Source organism: Equus asinus, chromosome 5 (assembly GCF_041296235.1).
Source record: "Equus asinus isolate D_3611 breed Donkey chromosome 5, EquAss-T2T_v2, whole genome shotgun sequence".
In the NCBI taxonomy this organism is placed as follows: domain Eukaryota; kingdom Metazoa; phylum Chordata; class Mammalia; order Perissodactyla; family Equidae; genus Equus; species Equus asinus.
In genome coordinates, this window is record NC_091794.1 from 64,819,090 (window position 1) to 64,840,294 (window position 21,205).

Genomic DNA, 21,205 nt, shown 5'->3' on the forward strand with positions numbered 1-21,205 from the left:
AGGTATGGTCAGGGAAGGCTGGGTTCATGACTGAAGAGTAAGAAAGGAAAACTTAGGTGAAAAAGGTTATAAAAAATTTCTTCATGAAGAATAAAACTAGAATTGATAGTCTGGAAAAACTAAGTAACCTGGAGCAAGCCCACAGGACGCATTGGCAGAAACCGGAAGAAACTGTCAACGGGAAGGAAGCAGCCATGTGGTCCTCCAGTACAAGATCAGAGAGATACCGCAGGGCAGGATGGACTGTTCTGCACACTCGGCTGCTCTGACACACGAAGCAGCAGCTGTCAAGTCTGTTTCACAGACAGTACAGCTTGACACGGACACCCTGAACCAAACTTGTCACCTGAAGGGCCTTTAGAAGGAATATTCAAAATTAACGGAACTTCTAGGTGAGTCTTAGGGAAAAAATATTAAACCTACCTTTCCTGTACATCACTGATGTGCTAGTTAGGCAATGCGACACTGCACTCCACAGTTGCTTCTGATCACCTGGGAATACAGGCTTTACAAATGTTCATTTCTTTCATCTTCCTTATAACTTAGCAATTAATTTGAATTACAATAAGACTATCAATGTGCACCTTGGTTTTACTTAAGGGCATTTACGCATAACTTTTATTACTGTACTTCTACTTTTAAAAAGCATATACTTTATTAATCTGCTTATTAAAAAGAAATACTATTTTCACCTTTCAATGTTTAAAATGTCAAGTTAGGCATGGATTTGCTAATACAGTGTCAAGGAATACTGGAATAAATGTCTGGGCAAGCTTTTCCCTCCTAGTCATATTATTGGCTGACATTTAATGAATTTTGCCAATGAGTAAAATTAAGATACAAAAACACTTATCAGATATAAGCCTTATATCAGATATAAGACTTCAAAATAGTCAACAATGGATTCTAACCAAACTTGTATACTTAATCGGTAAATAATCCACCAGAACTCAGGAATGAACAATTAACTGCTTTTGATTCAAGCTAAATTGTTCTATTTTCTTAATATCTACAATGGAAGTTTCAATTTTGAAAACAAAAAGTCAAGTAATTTCAAAACTCTCAGTCAAGCTTCTATAAGCGTTAGCCATTCCTCAAAATACAGATAGGAAAAGGTGTGTAAACATTTTTTGAACTGGTTCAAAAACTTCAACGATTTTAGAATAGTAATTGGAAGCACAGCTTTTAAGTATGGGAGTTGAGATCTGCATCTTATCTGGTCTTCAGTAGTTGTGTGACCTTGGGCAAGTCACGTCTTGGCAACTCTCTCATCTGAAGGTGAGGGTTAGGACACATCATTCATTTGTATTCTCAACTTCAGCCTCCTATAGCTCTCCTAAAACTGTATGTATGTGCATTTTTTTTCTGGGGGGGGGGGGAGAAGCTGGTCCAGAGTTCTCATTAGATTCTCACAGGTGACCTTGATCTAGAAACAAACTTCAGTATACTAGGTGATCATTCTAAATTGCTCCAGCTATAAACACTGATATTCCCTTGTGGTAGGCAGAACTCTAGTGGCTCCCAAGATTCCCTGATGTACATACCTTTATAATCCCCTTCCCTCAAGCGTGGGCAGGATCTGTGAATATGATGGATATCACCCTTTGATTAGGCTACAGTACAGGGCAAAGGGAAAGAATTTTGCAGGTGTAATTAAGGTACTAATCAGTTTGGCTTTGAGATAATCAAAAGGGAGATTATCCTGGGTGGGCCTGACTTAATCAGGCCAGGTGAGCCCTCTAGAAGAGAGCTTAGGGCCTTCTCTGAAATCACACCTTCTCCTGCAGGCCTTCAAGAAGCAAGCTGCCATGAGTTCTAGAGCTGCAAGGAAATAGATTCTGCCACACGAGCATGAAGAGAACCCTGAGCTTCAGATGAGACTGTGGCTCTGGCTGACACGGTGTGCAGCCTTGTGAGACGCTGAGCACAGGACCTGGCTAGGCTGTGCCTGGACTCCTGGTGCAGGAGCTGTGAAATAATACATACATATTATTGCCTTAAGCCATAAGCTTGTGATAATTTGTTACCCAGCAACAGAAAATACATCACTTCTCTTTAAAGCCAAAGCTTAGCTTAATTTCAATTTTTTCTTCAGAAGTGAGGCAATGGAGAATCCAAATAGGGTGCCCACAAATGACATTAGTGTTACAATAAACAAAATCATTTTACAATGCAACAATACCTTTAAAGAAACAAAAAAACCTATTAATTGCAATGACTGAGGTAAGCCTAAACTAAATGTTAAAAAATCTTTCAGATGTAATTTTTTTTAAGATTTTTAAGATTTTTTTAAGATTGGCCCTGAGCTAACATCTGTTGCCAACCTTCCTTTTTTTCTTCTTCTCCCCAAATCCCCCCAGTACATGGTTGTATATTCTAGTTGTAGGTCCTTCTGGTTGAGCTATGTGGGACGCTGCCATAGCGTGGCTTGATGAGCGGTGCTAGGATTGTGCTCAGGATCCGAACTGGTGAAACCCTGGGCTGCCAAAGCAGAACACACGAACTAACCACTCGGCAACAGGGCCGGTCCCCCAGGTGTATTTTTAATGATTAGTTGATAGCTTCAATTATAAGAACGCTCTGGGTTTGGTTCAGGGTAATGTGGAGAGTACTAATTCCATGACACACAATTACTGAAGTCTTTGAAAATTAGAAAGGGAAAAATATCTTTAAAGACATATTTTAGACTAGGGTTACTCACACACCTATAACATTTTTATTTTTAAAACACTTAAGAAGGGTTCAACGCTCCAGAAAGGCATTTTAAGACATGAAAAGTCAAGATAAGCTTGTTAAAGGCTTATTATTCCACTTTTCCCCTCATCATAAATAATGCTCTATGTTAAAACTAAATCAGTTTCCTGGATCACTGGAGAACAAAAAAAGAGCTGTGTTGAAATCTGACCTGGAAAAGTCCTTCCTAGAATGCTATTAGAAAATCAATGTCCTGTAAGACAGCATAGGTAGAAATGAAATATTTAGACCACTGGGGAGCCCTTGTACTCAGAGACGTTAATATCGTCCACAACTAGTATGTACATAAGAAAAACTACTCTATATAATTGTTTGGCCTATTACAACCTCATTGGCTTACTCCGAATCAGATTTTTGTTTACTAAGAAACATGAATTATGCAAAGTTTTATCATCTTCACCTTCTGGTAACTTAAGCCTTCTGTACAAACCATGCTTTGTATGCAATCTATCATTTAGTGGCATATGTTGAAATTATATTAATACTTAAAATATAGCTCAAGCTGTCTCTCTCAGCCCATTTTGCTGGAAGAGTGAAGGAAGGTCAAAACCCTGGTTTGGCAGGAGAAAGCAGAAGCAAAGGTGGTGCCACCTGAACAAACTCTGTGGGTCAGAATATTAACATGCCTACAGTGAAATTACAGGACTTAAGAAACCTGTTACGTTGGTTCTAGGTCAAAAGCTTTAAAAAGACAAGCTAATAGAAGCCATTGAACTGTACTCTAACTTTACATTAATATATAAAAAATCCACACAGCGTACACACACACCCCATGTAAAACATTGCTTTAAGTTTAATGTTTATTTCCCCACGACAGCCTAGCCTGCTCTCTACTTGCATAAATTTTACAAGCTAGTTTTCTGCTGCTTCTAGTTTTAAACTTTAACCATGTTTCTGATGACAAGGAATGCTGCAAAAATACTCTAGTTCAACAAAGAGTTATGATCACAAAATAATTTTTATCCATTCTACAGTGTTTCAGAATTACCAGTTGATTTTTAAACACAAAGTAGATATAGATGCTAATGGTGGCTAATCTGGTATGTTTCTTATAGCAAACTGTTGTTCATGCAACACTTGTGCTCAAAGGGGAAGGCACAGGATTTCCTACAATGAGCCACCTTATAAAGAGTTCTTTTTGTACAAATTAATTTATGTCACATTTAATTTAGTGTGCATAACCTCAAAACTGAGGTATTATTCCAATTTATAAAAACCACTTGCATAACTTTTATGCAAGTTTTAAAAATACAAAGTTTTCTCCCTAAAGTGGCTCAAAATAGATTGTTCATGGCTGCCTACATCTAAGATAAAAAGATTCTAAAACAATTGAACAGATTAGGCATATTATTAAAGGTGTTCAAACCATTACTTGATTTGTACATCTACTCAAACCTCTTCATCGGTCTTTATTCAGCAGTACATATGCACCAAATTCCATTTTAGAAGTTTCCATATCATTTTCATAGAAAACAAAGTTTGAAAACAAGTAACATTTAAACACAGCACGGTAGTCTACCACAACTGAAACTTTTTTCTTCTTCTTTACAGGACTCAACAAAATCTAAAAATGAACAATGTTGTAGATTTACCTCATGCAAAGATCTTTATGTTATCTCTGAAAATGAAAAGGATGGCTTTTTAAAGCACATTTTACTATTTTATACCATTATGGCAATTTGTGTACTGCAACACAGTCTATTTTGAGGGAAATTTATGATTTTTTTTCATGCAAAAATCTACACAAATTAGTTTTGATGATATGGAAAGCTTATCACAGCATCAAACATTCATCTGGTGCAAATGCACAGGGAAACCTTCCTGAAAAGTTTTCTGACTTGAGAAGCAACTAAAAAGCCAGTACTAGGTAAAGTAAATAAAAATTAAAAAAAAAAAAAGAGAGAGAGAAAAGGAGGGGGTGGGAAAAGGGAAGAGGGGAATAGAAAACACAGGCTGCAGAGTAAACCAATGTCTGCTGCTAAACCGGTCTTGGTTTTCATGTCCAGTGTACATTAACACTTATGATCTCACTTTGATGACTTCCTAGGTTTGCTATCAGCCCCCTGAAGGCAAATCAAGCTTGCATGCGTTCACATACAGCACCACAACCACACCTTGTACACAGTCACTCCAGGACTAGGCGTCTGCTTCATGAGTGAAGAGCCCTAGATTTGAAAGATGAACCTGGCTCTCTCTCACTGAGCCAGACATTCATTCCACATTGTCCATTCACACATTGCTTCATAGCAAGGCCTGGGCTCATTTTCCTTTGACTTATATGGGCATCCTATTCTCTTTTATGCTTACAAGGCTTGAAGATGACAGTACTGCACTTTCCCCTCAATTGATATAGAGCAAGTCAATGTTCCTTCTCAGGCACTGAAGATCTGTGACCTGTAGCCCTTTTTACTTTGAACAACCTAAATAAGCATTCATGTAGTTTTCATTACATTTTGCCACTCATTCTCACTCGCACCCACTCGCCATCTTGACCTCATTTGGGCATTTTCTGTGATTCCAAATGAAATCTTCACATTTTCTTTCCCGATTTAATGCAGCAGCAGATCCCATGAGCCAAGCTTGATGGATCAAACCTTTTTATATATATGTATATATATATATATATATATATCTCAGTGCTGCATTGTACCTAACTTCCACAACATCTCTCTAAAACTGGAACCCTTCTGTTGGTACATTGGCAGATGAATTGAAACCAAATGTTCCACCTTGTATTGCCTCTGGAACAAGGCTAGGATCTTCATCAATCTAAGGGAAAAAAGAAAGAGAAAGTGATGATTAGTTTTTCTTTTCTTTTTTTTTTTTTTTTGAGGAAGATTAGCCCTGAGCTAACTACTGCCAGTCCTCCTCTTTTTGCTGAGAAAGCCTGGCCCTGAGCTAACATCTGTGCCCATCTTCCTCTACTTTATATGTGAAGCACGCAGCATGGTGTGCCAAGCGGTGGTGCCATGTCCGCACCCGGGATCCGAACCAGCGAACCCCAGGCCGCCAAGAAGCGGAACGTGCAAACTTAACCGCTGCGCTACCGGGCCGCCCCCTAGTTTTAAGTATATAAATAGCATTATAGTAATATTTCCATCTCCCCTAAACAAAGTATGAGAGAGATGAGGAGTGCCAACAGTGTCCTACCATTCCTTTATAAACCTGAAACATTTTGTAAAGGCTTTTTCTTGAGGGATGCCAAAATGAGAGGAAACTTAAGAGAGTATGTAAGATGAATATCTTCCAAAAGAATGAAATAGAAGTAATAAATTGGAGATGGTCCTAGATCTCAAACTGAGAGGGTATTCACTATTATTTCCCTTGTACTTGGACAAACAGATAAAAGTTTATGACATTAAAAAAATTAATGCCACCACTCTTGGAGAGTAAGTGTAATCTTTGAGTTTTTAATAGCAATTGAAGAGAAACGACATTGGAGCTTAAAGTAGTAAAATAACAGCTCTGCTAATAATGGATAAATAATATTCTGTATGCTTTACATCTAAAGGTTCTTTAGTGAAACACCACAAAATTATGGACCTATAGTACAGTTCCTATAAATATGCACATTATCTGAATTTTTCTTTTCACAATCTAAGAGAGTAAAAAAGAACTGCATATTTAGGTACCAGAAATCATAAGGCCTGGTGTATACCTAATTGCAAATTAGGACTTCCAAAAATCCAACTTTAAGACATGTAATCAAAGCTATCCTTAAAAGAGTATGCTTTTTAAAATTTTATTTCTGATTTATATAACTGGCATTATATTCTAATAGCTTGATCATCAAGTAAATAGTCTATAATTTTCTTTTCTAGTACTGTCCTTGTCAGGTTAATGTTCAAACCATATATGCTTAACAAAATGCTTAACAACATTCCATTCTTTCTTGATAATGTGGAAAAGGTTGTGGTATTAAACTTAGTCTTTGAAAGCTGAGAAAATCATTCTGAAAATCCACTGGTGTCTGTATCTAATCACTATAACTTTCTAAGGAATAATTGCTTTAATTTTAGATTTAACTTTTCTAAAGAAGCAATACTAAAAATAAGTTAATACTTTAATTTCAACTACATATACTGACATCTGAAGATACTTTTGTATACTATACCTTACATTTTGTATAGCAACTTATTTTTCTTGATGTTGTATTATTTTCATTTTATCTTTCATTTTTATTTTGGTCACCAACTAACTGACAATATATTCAAATATGGATTAACTAATTACTGTCATAAAGGACTTATCATAGGATATACTAGTATTAATGTTTCATTTATAAACACGTTATGCTATTAACAATATAATATATGAGAACGATAAAGACATCAAGTGAAAATGAAGACAGACTTTTCCAGTGTCAAAAAAAATCCTTATCTTTTTTTGCCATTAGACCTAGTACTGGTTTTTAATTCCTTAAGGGGCTTTAAAATATTGGAATATTTATGTTTCTGAAATAAGTGACATTACTGTCATATACCTATTTTAACGGCATTCCAAAAAATACATACTTGTGTCCTAGCTTACTATATTATTTCATCTAGACTTATGTTCACGCATAAAACTAAGAAAACTAAAAAATTATTAAATACATCATCTGAAGAGAAGAACTGATCAATGATCTCATAGGCCAATTTGTAGATATCTTCATTTTCATGGTTTTGAAGTTGTTCAATTTTCTCCAGTCCTGCAAGAAATGTTATGAAGTGAAACAATGGTAATATTTAAGAGGTAGTGACATAAGAGTTACAATAATCTTGGGACCACATAATCCAATTTTTTGATTGCACATCTACAATTTTGGGGAATCTATTCTAAAGGTGAATCTTAAAAATAAAAGGATTTCACGCACAAAGATATAGGATTTCTATCTTAAAAAATTAAACACCTTAGTGTTTAAATACATATAAATGTAAGCAATGGGACAGCTATCTACTCAGCAGAATACTATATAACCTGTGTTTATAAGGAGTAATAACATAGAATTGCTTTGCTTGTTGAAAGTTAAAAGCAGATTCCTTCTACTTTCTAGCATCTGCCAAGTTTTTCTAGTGAGAATGTATGAAAAACATTTAAAATACTGGTGATTAATAAGTACGAATGTTAAGACATCTGTTAAGTATAACGGAAAATGATCAAGATCAACCACAGTATTTCAGGGTAAAAGGGAATTTTCCTTGTAAACATTAATGAATTTATTAAATCACAGGCAGAGTATATAATCTTAACCTGTTGATATGCAAATTGGATCATTTTATTTTATAGAAGTAATAATTCATTTTAAGATCTCTTAATAAAGTAAACTTGCCCTTTCATGAGTGTTCTTCCTGTCTCAATTCCTTAAATGGAGGAAGTTGTTTTGGGCTCAATTCTCCTTATGGGGCCCTTCCATTAACAACTTTAGTTACTACAGATAGTCTGAGGACTTGTAAATCTATGGCTTCATTTCTTTCCTGAGCTTCAGAAGCTTAAAATTTAAATGCCTGCATGATAATTCCACCAGGACATTTCACTGTCATCTAAAACTCAAACTGTCCAAAACACAATTTGTTATTTGCCTTTCCTCATTTACACTGTGCCTTCTACCGTATTCTTACTTGGTGATAACCAACACCACCTTGAAATCTGAGAAAGCCTTTCCCTCAATATTCTACAATCAAATCTCAAAAACCTCAGTCTATCATTCCTTGGATCTTGTCACCTACCCTTTGTTGTCACCATTACTGCCTTCATTTATTGTGGCCCAACCACTATCGATTTTCCTAACTGGTTTCCTGCCTCCTGTCTCCAACAGTCCCATTCCCCTAATATTCATGCTCCATCTAAACATATCAATCCCCTAGGGAAAATCTTCTAATGGCTTGTCATACCCTATGGCAGAATCCACCGGGGAGCTTATAAGATATAGATTCCTGGCCTCACATCCAGTGAGGTAGGCAGTGATTAAGACCTATATTTTTAATATATAAAAATAAATTTTTAATAATTAAAATATGTTTACATGATAAAAGAAAAAAACACAGCAGTAAATTGTTTTTTTCTGCTTTTTCTCTCCAAATCCCCCCAGCACGTAGTTGTATATTTTAGTTGTGGGTCCTTCTAATTGTGGCATGTGGGACGCCGCCTCAATGTGGCCTGATGAGCGGTGCCATGTCTGCATCAGGATCCGAACCGGTGAAACCCTGGGCCGCCGAAGCAGAACGTGCGAACTTAACCACTCAGCCACAGGGCCGGCCCCAGTAGTAAAATTTTTAATTATGACGGTTTTAAATTTTTCTGGTACTCACTTCCTAATTAGTTCCGTAACACTATTCCCCATCTTCTGTTACTAACTTAATAGTTACGTTTTATTTTCTCTGTTGTTCTATTTGTCACTTTAGTAACTTTAAAAATGCTTATTTCTTATTACATTAATTGTCAAGGCTCTGAACTCCTCCACTAACTAAGCTGAAGACACAGGTCCTCCTACTCTTAGTTAGCTCTCGCTTCCTGTACTTGTCAACTTGTGTCAGAAATACTTTGACTTTTTTGGCTTATCCAGGTTGGTAACATTTACATTTGGTTCCACAGCTACATTTGAGGTTTCCATGTTCTGTCTACATGTTAATCCTAAGAGGGAAAAGCTAAGGTGTGTTGTTTACATTGCGGGTGGTTCTGGTACAAAGCCAGATATGGGAACCACCGCCCTATAGAATAAAATATCTGCTGTGCTACAAAGCTTCTAAGACCAAAGGGGACTGGTTATTGGCTATGTCTCTAGCCTCATCTTTTGGCAGTTTCTACCCCATACTTTGATTCAGCAACACTGAACTACTTATAATTTGCTGAATGCTGTTTCTCACCTCAGACTTTGCTCATGGTGTTATCTCTGCCTGGATCACCTTTCATCCCTTTTTACTTTATTAATCCTTATTCATCTCTCAAAATCCAGCTCAGGTGTGACTTCCTGCTTCTTCCAGGATGGATTACGTATTTCACTTTGTTGTATAATTCTATTAGGGTAATTAGCACATTAAATCAGTTCATATTTATCTCTATGACTAGACTACATGCCTTGAGGGCAAGAACTGTGTCTTGTTTCCTACTGTCTTCCCAGTACCTTAGCACAGTGCCTGTTTAATGTATGGCAGCAGTTCAGTTACTTAAGCATATGCAAGAAGCTGAGCAGGACTTATATATATAGAATATAGTATTTACTTTATTCTGTTACTTGATTATCTGAGACAGAAAAATATAGAAGTGCTTTATTAGTCAGAAAATAAAAGTAGTTACAAAAAGAACATTAAAGTATGCAATAACAGCTTACAACAGACTCACCTCCACATTCTTCTATAAGATTGGCTATGGTTTCTGCCTCGTCTTCAGCCATTTTTAATATATTACTTAGTCCGTCGAGTACTACTTGCACAACTTGTGCATCTTTTACAGTCAGCAAATTGCAAAAAGGTGGGATAACATTTTGTTGGATTAGGTAGGCCACCTGAATAAAAACACCATGATAGAATAGACAGAACAGAACTTCGTTTGTGTACCATACTATCTCAGCGGAATAATTTTGACTTTAAATTTTGAGTATGGAAACATGATCTTATCTCTCACATGTTAAGTTAGACTACATGAATCTAACATCCTTTTCTTTTTAACGTAGTGTTTATTTTTCTTGAACTTAAGAAAAAAAACTGAAGTGAAAATGAGAGCATCACCCAACTTCATAGGAAACATTTCTTTACCATATGGAGTACTTCCTTCAAAGACCCTTTCCCCTTTAAAATTAAGAAATTATGAAATCAGTTAGGAGGCCAGATGATATCTTTTTAAAACTACACTGCTCAATGTGAGAGCATGCACTGACTCTCTGCTGTGACGTTTAGCACTCTCATATACCTGGCCAGCTCTCAAGTCACTATTCAATTGGTTCTGTACTATTTTTGTAGTATTTTTCTTTCATTTTAAAATTCTGTTATTTCTTTCCACGTACTGTATTTATACTATGCTCTGAATTCATATTTAAGTGGATTCACTGCTTGCCACAGTCTATAGCTTATGTGACAATTATCAGTTGATTATTTATCAGCTCCAAATCCACTCTTTCTACCTGTCTATGAAACATATCTGGGACCTTTAGAAGTCATTTTCTTTTGCCAGTTGGCACAGTGGTGAGCTCTGTCACCGTGCAACCCTGAGAGTGAGTGCCTGGTTGAAGTTTGTGCGCTGGTGCCTCACGGTTCTCACCCGAGTACCTAGTCCCAGCCAAGCTTAGCTCCTTGTTTGGTTTGCTGCTGGTAAACTGCTGTTGCTGCTGTTTTGCTTTCTTTTTGTTGTTGTTCATTTGTTAGGAGAACCTGTGAGGCAGTTTCATTTTGCCGTATTAACTTAAAAAATCCTGTTTTTTCTTAATACTGTTAAAAAACAAAAAAACAATCCTGACTATAAGTGTTTCAATCTTACTACCATGGATTAGAAAATTCTTGTAGGTCAAGAAGTTGAGAAGAGAACACTTACCTACGAAATATAACTAAAGAAAGTCAAAGTAACAGTTTTATGCAGAAAAAATAACAAAATATCAGAGAATGCCCATTATCTTGCTATTATTTTAAATCATGATTTACTGAAATCTACATCTCAGAATTATCTGTACTGTTATTTTGCCAGTCTTGAGAAATAAATAAGCACTGAACTTACTTGATCTTTCCTTCCACTAATTGTTAAATTACTTATGGCCCAAGCAGCTTCTTTCTGAGTGCCAAAATCCCCCTGTAAAAGCAAAGCAAAGGACACAAATCTCAATATAGGGTAAACTGGAAAAAATGTCTTCTGAAATGATTTCTCAACTGCTTATTTCCCTAGGTTTTCTTCTAGCCTTTCTATGCATACATAATCTTTACTTATTAAGATAAGCCTTTGAACCCAATTTACTCTAAACAATGGGGACTCCTTCTTGTGAACTCTCTTGGCAACAAACTGACTTGTATTACTGTTCAGTAATATAAGATCAAATGAAGTCAATAATGAAATAAAACTAGTCAAGAAAAATATGGGAAAATGTACAATTTCACTTTAATCAAAGTGACAAATTTGACAAAGCTAAAATAAAGAATCCTTTAAACACATAAAGTTTTAAAAATAGTAATGCCTATCATGAATGACACTATGATAAAGACATTTACCCTCATGTACTGCCTTTCAAATAAAAATTGAAAAAATATATTTAAGGGCTGGCCTCATGGTGCAGCAGTTAAGTTCGCATGTTCCAGAAGCGGCCCAGGGTTCGCCAGTTTGGAGCCCGGGTGTGGACACAGCACTGCTTGGCAAAAGCCATGCTGTGGTAGGCGTCCCATGTATAAAGTAGAGGAAGACGGGCATGGATATTAGATCAGGGCCAGTCTTCCTCAGCAAAAAGAGGAGGACTGGCAGCAGTTAGCAGAGGGCTAATCTTCCTCCAAAAAAAAAAAAAAAAAGGCACAGGCACTAAATTTAAAAGGTTCCCATTGGTCAGGGACAACTCAAGTGTCAGAAAGAATAACTATAATGGAATAAAACTTACAAAATATATATATATGTAAAAATCCATAATTTCCTAATGACACTAAAAACTCCACCCAAGTCGCCTTTCGATGTTATTAGGGAACCAAATCATTCTAAAAACTGAGTGATAATGAGCAAGAACCAAGCATTTATCTTGCCTCTCCTAGGTGAAATGTATTTCAGAGTAAACCAATAGCTGATAAGAAAAAGCTCTTTACTGAAGAATCATAGCTAACACATAAAGAACGACAATTAGAAAGTCATCATTTTGCAGTTTCTAGTCATCAATAACTGCCTAAAAACCATTAGGTGAAAAATTGATGGAAAACTTTATAAAAGTCAGCTGGAGTAGGTGGCTAACACCTGAGCTCACTTATCAATCTTAGTCTCATTAGATGTAGAACAGACAGTGTCTCCTGAAGTGAATCGTTTGGAAGCAGAGAGTAGTGGATTACGTTTTCTTGCCTAAGAAACTGAATCTGATCTACCAGTTAATAGAAAACTAGCCTCTACTACTGGTTTGTAGGAAACATGGAGGAAAAGATGGAAGTATCTTCTCTGTAATTACAGATCAGCATTCAGAAAAAAACCTCAAGCTGTGATTGTGACATTTTAAATCATCTCCTTCCCAAATGTTAACGTAAGCAAGGGAGATGATAATGGCATACAATTAAAGAGCATACTCATTTGTTGTTTGATCTTGGGCAATTTATGTCTATACCATAGTTTCTTCACCTGTCAAATGTGGATAATTCTTAACCTCACAGAATTACAATATTAAATGAGGTAATATATGTAAAGTGCTTAGAAAAATATGCATTTATAATCAGTAGTAATAATATGAATTTTTAAATAAATCCCAGGATAATGATGATTTTGGTAAAAGAATGCTATAGAAGAGGGGCTAGGGGTTCCTAAAGGAAACGTTTCTTGTATATAAAACTGCTGGGCTTTAAAGCTTTAATACTAACACTACTTTACTGTAGTATTCATGCCACTCTATAGGTTCTAATTAAATAAAGAGAAAAGTACATATTCACATAATTTGTGAAATTTAAATCCCGTTCTTCTCCCTCAGATACAAACAAGATGATTTTCTTACCTTATCCAAAAGGTGTATTATCATTGGTACAAGATTGGCGTCAATTACTGCCTGAACCTGCTGCTGATTTCCTGCAGTGATGTTGGAGAGGAACCACACTGCTTCCTGGAGAACAAGACCGAATCAATATTTCTCATTAAAAAATAAAATCTGCATCTAAACTAAGAAAAAATACATTCACTACAATGTTTAAATGATTTTTACTATGGAATGAGTTCCATAATAAAAATTTTAGGAATCTCAACTCCTTTCTCCCCTTGCCATATTTTCCTTGGACAGATTGCTACAGGCCCTAATCTAAGTCATAATGAAATAACCCTTCTAAAGAATTTCTGAAAGCAATGTTCCCAAACACTAAGACAAAAGAAGCCTGGCTGAACAAATACTAAAAAACCGATGAGCTATAATACAAATATAAATCCTAAAACTATTGTAAACAAGATTCAGCAACCCCCTCAACATAATGTGCTTTACTGTCTACCTATTCTCATCAAGAGCTCTAGCCAAACGAGATAAATCTCAATCACCCATGACAATGGAGACACGAAAAGTCACACAGTGGGTTGTTTTAGTATACATATTGCTAACAGTCCTTCACTGCACTGTTTCTCTCAAGAGCTAAAGCAGAGCCAGATGTTTGCCTGCTTCATTGGTCTACCCTCATGATCTTTTTATGCTACCTTTTACAAAACAATGGTGCTACTTCGGCCAAAATGATCACGAGTTTTTCATTTTCTAAACAAGTTTCATACGTGATAAATGCACACTGAAACCAGTTAGCATAAAATAAGACAAAGCATGTACCCGACAGCCTATGTAGGATATTACTATAACTTACCAACCTTAACAAATGTATTAAATTTACCAATTTACTAAAGTGAAACATTTTCTCTATTTACAAAAACTAGTAAACAAGTTTTACTTCAAAAACTCTTAGTATTAGCTAGTGTGCAGTAGGCTCTTCTGGATCAGATCACAGGAGCATGTTTAATGAACCTGTCAGAGATTTTAGGGTGCTAGGCTACTGAGGTGAGCTGTTCTTGGGTTATAATCATCGGCAATGTTGTAATCAACAACCCATGAATTTCTACAACAGCCTCAGATGCACTCCAGTATCAGCATCACCAGTCAGCGCCCCCTTCCCATAGCCAGCAGGAGCACACACACATGCACACACACTCTCTACTAAGTACCTATAAAATATTAATTACTTAACTTACGTATTCAAAATTTCCACTCACACAACCTTCAACACCCAATTATCTCTATTTCATCATTTCCAAGAGAGCCAAATTCACACTGTTTACAATTGGTTTGTTTTATGTATGGAAAATCATATACTAATCCACATTATAAAGAGCAAAATATTTTATTTGCTCTTGATGTCTAAATGAGTTTATATTAATAACCAATATTACAGACAAGTCTGAGTCCCTAATTTTACAAATGAAGACTGCTGACATTTTATATACCATTTATTAAACAGTATTTAAAAATGCTTACTTTATTAATTTTCTCTTTGGGATGTGTCAGAAGTGCTGGGAAGTGTGAAAGAGCATCACAGTTCAAAACAACTTGTGTTTGCTCATCAGTCCCAGTCACAATGTTGCCCACAGCTCGAAGCGCAGCAGTCTGGAACACAAGACGACGGAATGAGATGCTGTTCTTGTGCAATATTCCTTACCATCACAAAGGCATGCTGGGCAGGCTATGAAAGATACATTTGCTCATTCATGCCAACTGATCCTTTCTGAGCAAGCTGTGTCAAACACCGATTTAGGTACAGAGGAGTGAATAGCACAGACACAATCTAGCTTTCATGAATCTTACATTATTGGAGGAGAAGGCAGTCAATAAACAAACAAACAAGGATAATTTTAGATAGTAATCAGGGCCATAAAGAAAATAAGATACTACAGATTTCAGATTCAGTGCTTCAATAAGTTAAAAAAAAACAGTGCCTTTCTGAAGGAAAGCAGGAACCTGCTTAACGTAAGAGATTTCAGTATCAAATGAATTTGAATTGTCAATTACTTTTTTTATAGTTGTATTAGGACATTTTCTGTCAAGTTAAAGCTTTTTTTTTTTTGGCTAGTTTTTCCTTCTGCAAGACAAATACCCAGGTTTTTCTTTTTTTAAAAAAATTGAGGGGCTGGTGCTGTGGCCAAGTGGTTAAGTTCACACATTCTGCTTCGGTGGCCCAGGGTTTCGCCAGTTCGGATCCTGGGTGCAGACCTGGCACCACTCATCAGGGCATGCTGAGGCGTTGTCCTACATAGAGGAACTAGAAGAACCTGCAACTAGGATATATAACTGTGTACTGCGGGGTCTTTTGGGAGAGAAGAAAAAAAGAGGAGGACTGGCAATAAATGTTATTAGCTCGGGGCCAATCTTCCTCACCAAAAAAAAAAAAAAAAAGAAAAGATATAATTTACGTAAAATTCACCCTTTCAAAGTGTACAATTCAGTGGTTCTTAGTATATTGAAAGTTGTGCAACTGTAACCAGTAAGCAATTCAGACCATTGTCATCCCTCCAAAGAAGAGTATCTGTACCTATTAGCAGTCACTCCTGTCGCTCTCATCCCAGGCCTCTGGCAACTGGTATGCCTATCTGTACAGATTTGCCTATTCTGGATATTACATGTGATTAGAATAAAAAAGTAGGTGGTCTTTTTTGTCTGGCTTCTTTCACTTAAAATAATGCTCTCAAGGTCCATCCACATTGGAGCATGTTATCAGTACAACAGTCCCCCCTTATCTGTGGTTTTACTTTCTATGGTTTTAGTTCCTTGTGGTCAACCATGGTCTAAAAATATTAAACCGAAAATTTCAGAAATAAACAATTATGTTTTAAATTGCATGCTGTTGTCACATGATGAAATCTCATGCCATCCCAGTCCATCTAGAATGTGAATCATCCCTTTGTCCAGCGTATCCACAGTATAGACGCTATCCACCTGTTACGTCACTTGGTAGCCGTCTTGATTATCAGATCGACTGTCTTGGTATTGCAGTGCTTGTGTTCAAGTAACCCTTATTTTACTTAATATGCCAACGTGCAAGAGTAGTGATGCTGGCAATTTGGATATGCCAGAGAAAAGCTGTAAAGTGCTTCCTTTAAGTGAAAAGGTGAAAGTTCTTGACTTAATGAGGAAAGAAAAAAAATCATATGCTGAGATTTCTAAGATCTACGGTAACTTTTATTACTGTATATTGTTATAACTGTTCTATTTTGTGATTAGTTATTGTTGTTAATCTCTTCCTGTGCCTAATTTGTAAATTAAACTTTATCACATGTATGTGTGCATAGGAAAAAACAGTATATATAGGGTTAGGCACATTAGTATATACAGGTTAGTACATATAGGGAAATCCACGGTTTCAGGTATCCACTGGAGTCTTGGAAGTATCTCCTGTGGATAAGAGAGGACTACTGCATTTCCTTCCTTTTCATAGCCCAATAATATTCTGCTGCACGGACACACGACATTTTAGTTAACCATCAGTTGATGGACATTTGGATTGTTTCCACTTTTTGGCTATAATAAATAATACTGCCATGACCATTTGTGAACAAGTTTTTGCGTGAACATGAGTTTTCAGTTCTCCTGGGTATATACCTGGGAGTGAAACTGCTAGGTCATATGGTAACTTTATGTCTAACTTTTTGAGCTACTGTCAAACTGTATTCCAAAGAGGCTGTACCATTTTACATTCCCATCAGCAATGTGTGAGGATTCTACGTTCTGTACATCCTTGTCAACACCTGTTACTGTCTTTTTGATTATAGCCATCCTGGTGGGTATGAAGTGGGATCTCATTGTAGCTTTGATTTGCATTTCCTTAATGACTAATGATGTTGAGTATCTTCTCATGTGCTTATTGACCATTTGTATGTCTTTTTTTGAAAACTGTATTTAAATCTTTTGCCCACTTTTTAATTGGGTGATTTGTCTTTTTATAGTTGAATTATAAGAGTTCTTTATATATTTTAAATACAAGTCCCTTTTCAGATATATGATTTGCAAATATTCTCTTCCATTCTGTGGGTTGTCTTTTCACTTTCCTGATGGTCTCCTCAGGAGCTCAAGTTTTTAATTTTCGTAAAGTTCAATTTATCTATTTTTCCCCTTGGTTGTTTATACTTGTGGTGCCATATCTAAGAAACTACTGCTTAATCCAAGGTCATGAAGATTTATGCCTACATTTTCTTCTAGGAGGTTTATACTTTTAGTTTTCACATTTAGGTGTTTGATCATTTTGAGCTAATTTTTATATATGGTGTGAGGCAGGGGTCCAACTTCATTCTTTTACATGTGGATATCCAGTAGCCTCAAATCATTTGTTGACTAGACTATTCTTTGTTCACTGAATTTTCTTGGTACCCTTGTTGAAAATCAATTGAGCATAAATGTGAGTTTATTTCTGAACTCTTGATTCTATTTCACTGATCCATTTGTCTATCCTTCTGCCAGTATCACAAAATCTTACTTATTCTAGCTTTGTAGTAGGTTTTGAAAGTGGATAGTCTCCAAATTTTGTTCTTTTTAAAGACTGTTTTGATTATTTCTGGGCCCTTTGTATTTCCATATGGATTTTAAGATTAGCTTGTAAGTTTCTGCAAAAAAGGGGCCTGGGATTTTAACAGGAATTGCATTTTATCTCTAGATAAATTTGGGGAGCACTGCCATCCCAACAATACTGTCTTCTAATCCATGAGCCCAGATGTCTTTCCATTTATATAGGTTTTCTTTAATTTCTTTCAAAAATGTTTCGTAGTGACCCAGCTTCTTTAATAAATAAATTTAAAGGGGGAAGAAAAAAGAAGAAAGTTGTAGCATAACAGAAACATAAAGACATAGCTACCAAATATAATGTGTCAACCTTATTTGGATATTGATTTCGTCAAACTGTGAAAAAAATATGAAGCAATCAGCAAAATTTGGATACTGAGTGGATTTTAACATTAAGATTTTTTAAAGTGCTCTAATGGTATTATGTTTATAATGGTATTGTGTTTATGTTAAAAATACACACATTTTAGAAATGCAAGCGGGATAAAATTGTATGATATCTGGGATTTGTGTCAAAATAATCTGCGGGAGAGTGAGTAGGGATATAGAGGAAACCTACATGGAGGTTCATCACACTATTCTGTTTTCCTAAATTACGATGTGAAAGTTGCAATCATTTAAAAAAATCTCTATTAGTTATTAGGTAAAGTACAGAATATTAACTTTCCTTGAGAGTTGGCTAACGAAAAATCCCAAGCCCCTATTTTCTCAATGAAGTCCAGTATTAAAACTGAAGATGCATTCTGAAAAGACAAAAACAAAATACAAACCAAAATCCTATACCAGGACAGAAGTACTACACTTAAGAAATGCAAACTGAATGATAAACATCTACCAAGAATGTTTACAATAAGCCAGCAATACCCCTAAATGCAAACTGTTCTATTAATCAACTTTTTCTGAATTCAGTTCAATGTTCCCTCTTTCTTTACAGTGCTTTAAATAAGGCAGTGGGTCTTCATTCTGAAACGGACGTGAGCATCATCTGAAGAGCTTTTTAAAGCCCAGGTTTCTGGGAAACATCCCAGATTCACTGCAACAGAATCTCTAGGGGTTGAGCAAGGGAAATAAATTTTTTTCTTCTTTAAGCTTCACAGTTTATTTTGATGTCCAGCCAGGGCTGAGAAATAGTGAATTAGCAGTTTTCCTTATACTATTATTGTACTTTTTAGACTCTAAGCCATTATAAGAAGAAAGCATACTATTTACTTCAGAAAGGTAGGGAGAGCTTGCTCCATCTCCCTTCACCACTGCAGTTTGACAATTACTGCTTGTAATATTTGTGTGCACTTCTCACACTCTTTTTTGGTTCTCTCTAGAAGCAGGTTCTTTGGGATAAATATTTATGTGGAAGGATTTAAAAATAATTTAAGAATAAAAATTAAATAATTTTAAATAACTGAAAGGAAACAATTTAGGAAGCATCTAAGCAGTATATTTCAGTACAAAGCCTTCTGAAGCTAAGCATTAACTAAACTAGCTAGGTGGCAGTGGAGGAGAACAAAAGACAGCTGGTGGGGGGAGGGGGCGAGTAGGAGAGTGGAAGAAAAGAAGAAAAACAGGAAGAGTAGGGAAAATAAAAGTATCAATTCTTGTTTCAGAGGCCCCCCAAGTTGCTATATGAATTGCCTGGTCTAGATCAGAAATCAGTAATTTACAAAGGAGTCGCCCTGGTTAGTTTTGGGGTAGGAGGTGGGGACAGGGGAGGGAGGGTTTTGTTGAACTGTAGTACTTCTACCTCATTTTCTCTATCTTCAAAATGGGGATATAATAATTCACTCTTTTCATCACAGATATGTTAATAGGCTAAAAACAGACTCTAAACTATTCAAATTGTACATCTTCGAATACCACGCTTAAAGCAATTAGTGGTAAGAGAAACTTATATTTTTATGAACAACAAACTCACCTGAACTTTAACTTCCTGGTGGCTGAGCAGAGGAACCAAATGAGGGACTATTCCAGAGTCTATTACCATCTGTATCTGTTCATTACCAGCATCAGTAAGATAAGAGAGGGCCCAGACAGTATCTACCAATATCTGGTGAATAAAATGAAAATATAAATAGCCTTTAAATATTTTCTCATTTTAATAATTCTTAGTCATAGAGAATAATCTATGATTGTTCTATTAGCTTCTTTCTTCCTTCCTTCTCTCATCTCAATTCACTGGAATCTTAATCTTCTCTATTACACTAAACATCATCATCTGTGAACATCTGTATCAAGTATGTGCATCTTTTAACCATATTCAGGATGTTTAGGTTAACTATGATCTTGATCACAGATTAGTATCCAATCTTAATTCCCCAAGACACAAATATACTACATAGCACATGAAATACGGAAAAAGGACATTCTCTTTCCCAAATGCCCAGACTGAGGGATAATACGTCCAAGGACTCTGTGGTAAATGTATACAGTAGGAAATAATATATGTACCCAACATACACAGTGGTTCAAAACATCTGGGCTAGGTGGATATATTCAAAGTGTTCTCTAGTATCATTGGTACCATGTAGGTATGTCTAAAGCCAGTACTCCAGTATTAGGATTATAGTAGTTTTATCTTTTCTAATCAGTTTGCTTTGCCTTGTAAAACTGGAAGCAACTTTCCACATAGTGGAAGTCTCCCACAGCTGCAGATCAAGACATTTAAAGCAACCATAGGTCAACCTGTGAGATCTATAATCAAAAAATATGTTCTGGTAAAAAAAGGAAATACATAACTTACACCAGCTGCCAAAATTACTGACCAAAAAAACCCACCCCTCTGTAATTAATTTATATTAAAAATATCCTATAGATTATATTTTAAAGTACAGTGGGCCACTGTGTTTCATCTCTCTTTATATGTTAAGCCCTAATTAGAAGTTATGGCCAAAAGGAAGTATGACAAACATCTATTAAATTGCTGCATAAATTATACAACGATTGACAAAGACATAGCAGTAATAATTGTGCCCAGAACTTTACTTCCAAAGCCTTTCTGGAATATGGACTCTGTCAAATGACAAGCTAGGAAAGTTTGAAACCTGTTAAATTCTAAAACAATGTTATGTTAAAGACCTCCAAGAAGCTCCTAGAAGGATAAAACAGCACTTTGCCATTGTTCCTTTCAGAAAGTCAAGACAGTGCTACGGATATTTTTAATGTAAAAGGAAGACACCAAATGAAAAATTCACACAAAGTGGTCAAAATATATGAAACAACTAAATTTCAACTTACAAATGTAATTTTTTTTTC

The 21,205-nt window shown here is 35.9% G+C and overlaps 1 protein-coding gene and 1 non-coding gene across 2 annotated transcripts in view; both read right to left on the bottom strand.

Annotated features, from left to right (window-relative positions):
* Nucleotides 1-5,191: 5,191 nt before the first annotated feature.
* Nucleotides 5,192-21,205, bottom strand: part of KPNA4 (karyopherin subunit alpha 4) — a 59,429-nt gene continuing 43,415 nt past the window's right edge. Inside the window, exons 11-17 of the mRNA XM_044770938.2 lie at nucleotides 19,869-20,000; nucleotides 14,888-15,016; nucleotides 13,385-13,489; nucleotides 11,440-11,511; nucleotides 10,075-10,237; nucleotides 7,350-7,444; nucleotides 5,192-5,523 (exon numbers count right to left, since the gene is read on the bottom strand). Coding sequence (XP_044626873.1) covers nucleotides 5,425-5,523; nucleotides 7,350-7,444; nucleotides 10,075-10,237; nucleotides 11,440-11,511; nucleotides 13,385-13,489; nucleotides 14,888-15,016; nucleotides 19,869-20,000 — 795 coding nt within the window. The 3' untranslated portion in view covers nucleotides 5,192-5,424. The remainder of the gene's footprint in view (nucleotides 5,524-7,349; nucleotides 7,445-10,074; nucleotides 10,238-11,439; nucleotides 11,512-13,384; nucleotides 13,490-14,887; nucleotides 15,017-19,868; nucleotides 20,001-21,205) is intronic.
* Nucleotides 14,348-14,666, bottom strand: LOC123286161 (small Cajal body-specific RNA 7). The gene has a single exon (XR_006528434.1). It is a non-coding gene; the product is annotated as a small Cajal body-specific RNA 7 (non-coding RNA).